This window comes from Chrysochloris asiatica, unplaced genomic scaffold (assembly GCF_000296735.1).
Source record: "Chrysochloris asiatica unplaced genomic scaffold, ChrAsi1.0 scaffold00282, whole genome shotgun sequence".
Lineage (NCBI taxonomy): Eukaryota > Metazoa > Chordata > Mammalia > Afrosoricida > Chrysochloridae > Chrysochloris > Chrysochloris asiatica.
The window spans coordinates 2,697,472-2,699,377 of NW_006408800.1; the positions used below are offsets into that span (position 1 = coordinate 2,697,472).

The following is a 1,906-nucleotide window of genomic DNA, read 5'->3' on the forward strand; positions in this document are numbered from 1 at the left end:
ACTGAATAATTCATTGGTCTTGCAAAATTCTGTCATGCAATTTTCAGCATTGTTTCTCTTCCAAGAGCATATTTTCCAACTAATGAACCTTCCTTTTTGTTTCCCACAACTGCATTCCAATTGCCAATAATGATCAATATGTCTTGATTGCATGGTTGATCAGTTTTGGACTTAATAAGTTGGTAGAATTCTTCTATTTCATCTTCACTGGCTTTAGTGGTTGGTGCATAAATTTGAATAATAGTAGTATTAACTGGTGTTCCCTGAATGCGGATGGATACTATCCTATCACAGACAGCGTTGTTCCTCATGACTGCTCTGGATATGCTCTTTTTGATGATGAATGCAACACCTTTCTTCTTCAATTTGTCATTCCCAGCATAGTAAACCATGTGGTTGCCAGATTCAAAATGGCTAATACCAGTCCATTTCAACTCACTAATGCCTAGGATACTGATGGTTATATGCTCTATTTCACTTTTGACAATTTCTGATTTTCCTGGATTCGTACTTTGTACATTCCATGGTCTAATTATTAATAGATGTTTACAGCTGTTGGTCTTCATTTTGAGTTGTGCCAAAGAAGAGCAACAGTAAAAGATGAGAAACATGAGGGCTGGGATGAATCCTTACTGTAAGAAATGCTCAGCAGTTGTTCAGACGATGCTATTGGTCCATCGGAGAAGTCATCTCAGGGGCTCCTTCATCAATGGCTCTAAATCAGGCAGATGAAGAGACAGGTTCTTGCTGCAAGCCTGTGTCATTTTATCCCTGTGTTACTTATTTGTATATACACTGTGTATTGAAAATACTAAAATGAGATACTTATATATTAACTGATTAAGACACTCTATTACAGAATGCATGTCTAAATGGGAAAAATAATTAAACTCACTTGAATTCTATTTTATCTTTTAGGAACTTTTGGTTTAAGAAAACCATGGTATTTTCCATTTACCGGATCGTATTGGAAGAATATATGTGGCTTGGTAGAGAAAAAGTATTATATGAGTTCTAGTCTATTTTTCTCCAACAAGAACTTTGGCAGCAAAGGTTTGTAAGAAGCAACACTATTGGTTTCCTGTTATTCATTCTCTTCAGTTTTTTTTTTTTTGTTTGTTTGTTTTTGTTTTTTGTTTTTCATTTCTGGTATAGTCTTTGCCACTGTGAAGCACATCTCCAATATACTCACTGCCCTTTTGTCTTGAGCTCAGAAGCAGAGTAATGAGATCAAGTGGGAAGTCAGTGTCTCCTGATCATCTTTACCCAACATAGAGCCAGGAACCCCTGCAACACAGAACATTGGCACTGCCTGTTATTTACAGTGCTCACTTCTTTGTCTTAGGTACATTGTGTATGTGCACACAGGTGTGTTATATTTGTGTGTAATAAAAGTTCTAGTTCAAAAGTGTATATGTGTAAAAAATTAAAGTGCCTATCTACTATGTGTAGTGCACTATACCGTTTTCTTAGTGTTTGCAGATGTGGTCATTCTTCTAGTATGACAGCCACTTGCGAATGAGGAAGCTGCTTCTCAGAAATGAAATATGATGATGAAGGCAATGAGCAGAAATGGTACCACTTCATTTAACCACTTCAGATGCCCCCCAACTCAGAGGGAGTTGTCAACACACGAGTATTCTTCGCAAAAGTACTACTTTAGTGAGAACATGTGCCCACACACACAAACATAAGGATAACTCAAAAAGTATTGCTAAACATTCATAGAAATCTTTATTAAACAAAAAGATCCAAATATGAAGCTATTGTTCTTGTCATGTCCTCTATTTAGGTCTATACACTTCTGAAAGCAGTGTTTACATCTCACTAACCCTCTGGTAGCGTACTGGTTACAAATTGGGCTGCTAACCTTAAGGTCAGCAGTTTGAAACTACCAGCTGTTCCA

General features: G+C 36.9%; 1 protein-coding gene across 1 annotated transcript in view; it reads left to right on the top strand.

The window, feature by feature from the left end:
• LOC102815532 (ATP-binding cassette sub-family A member 13-like) overlaps nt 1-1,906 on the top strand; it is an 857,870-nt gene that overhangs the window by 360,700 nt on the left and 495,264 nt on the right. Inside the window, exon 34 of the mRNA XM_006874535.1 lies at nt 919-1,053. Coding sequence (XP_006874597.1) covers nt 919-1,053 — 135 coding nt within the window. The remainder of the gene's footprint in view (nt 1-918; nt 1,054-1,906) is intronic.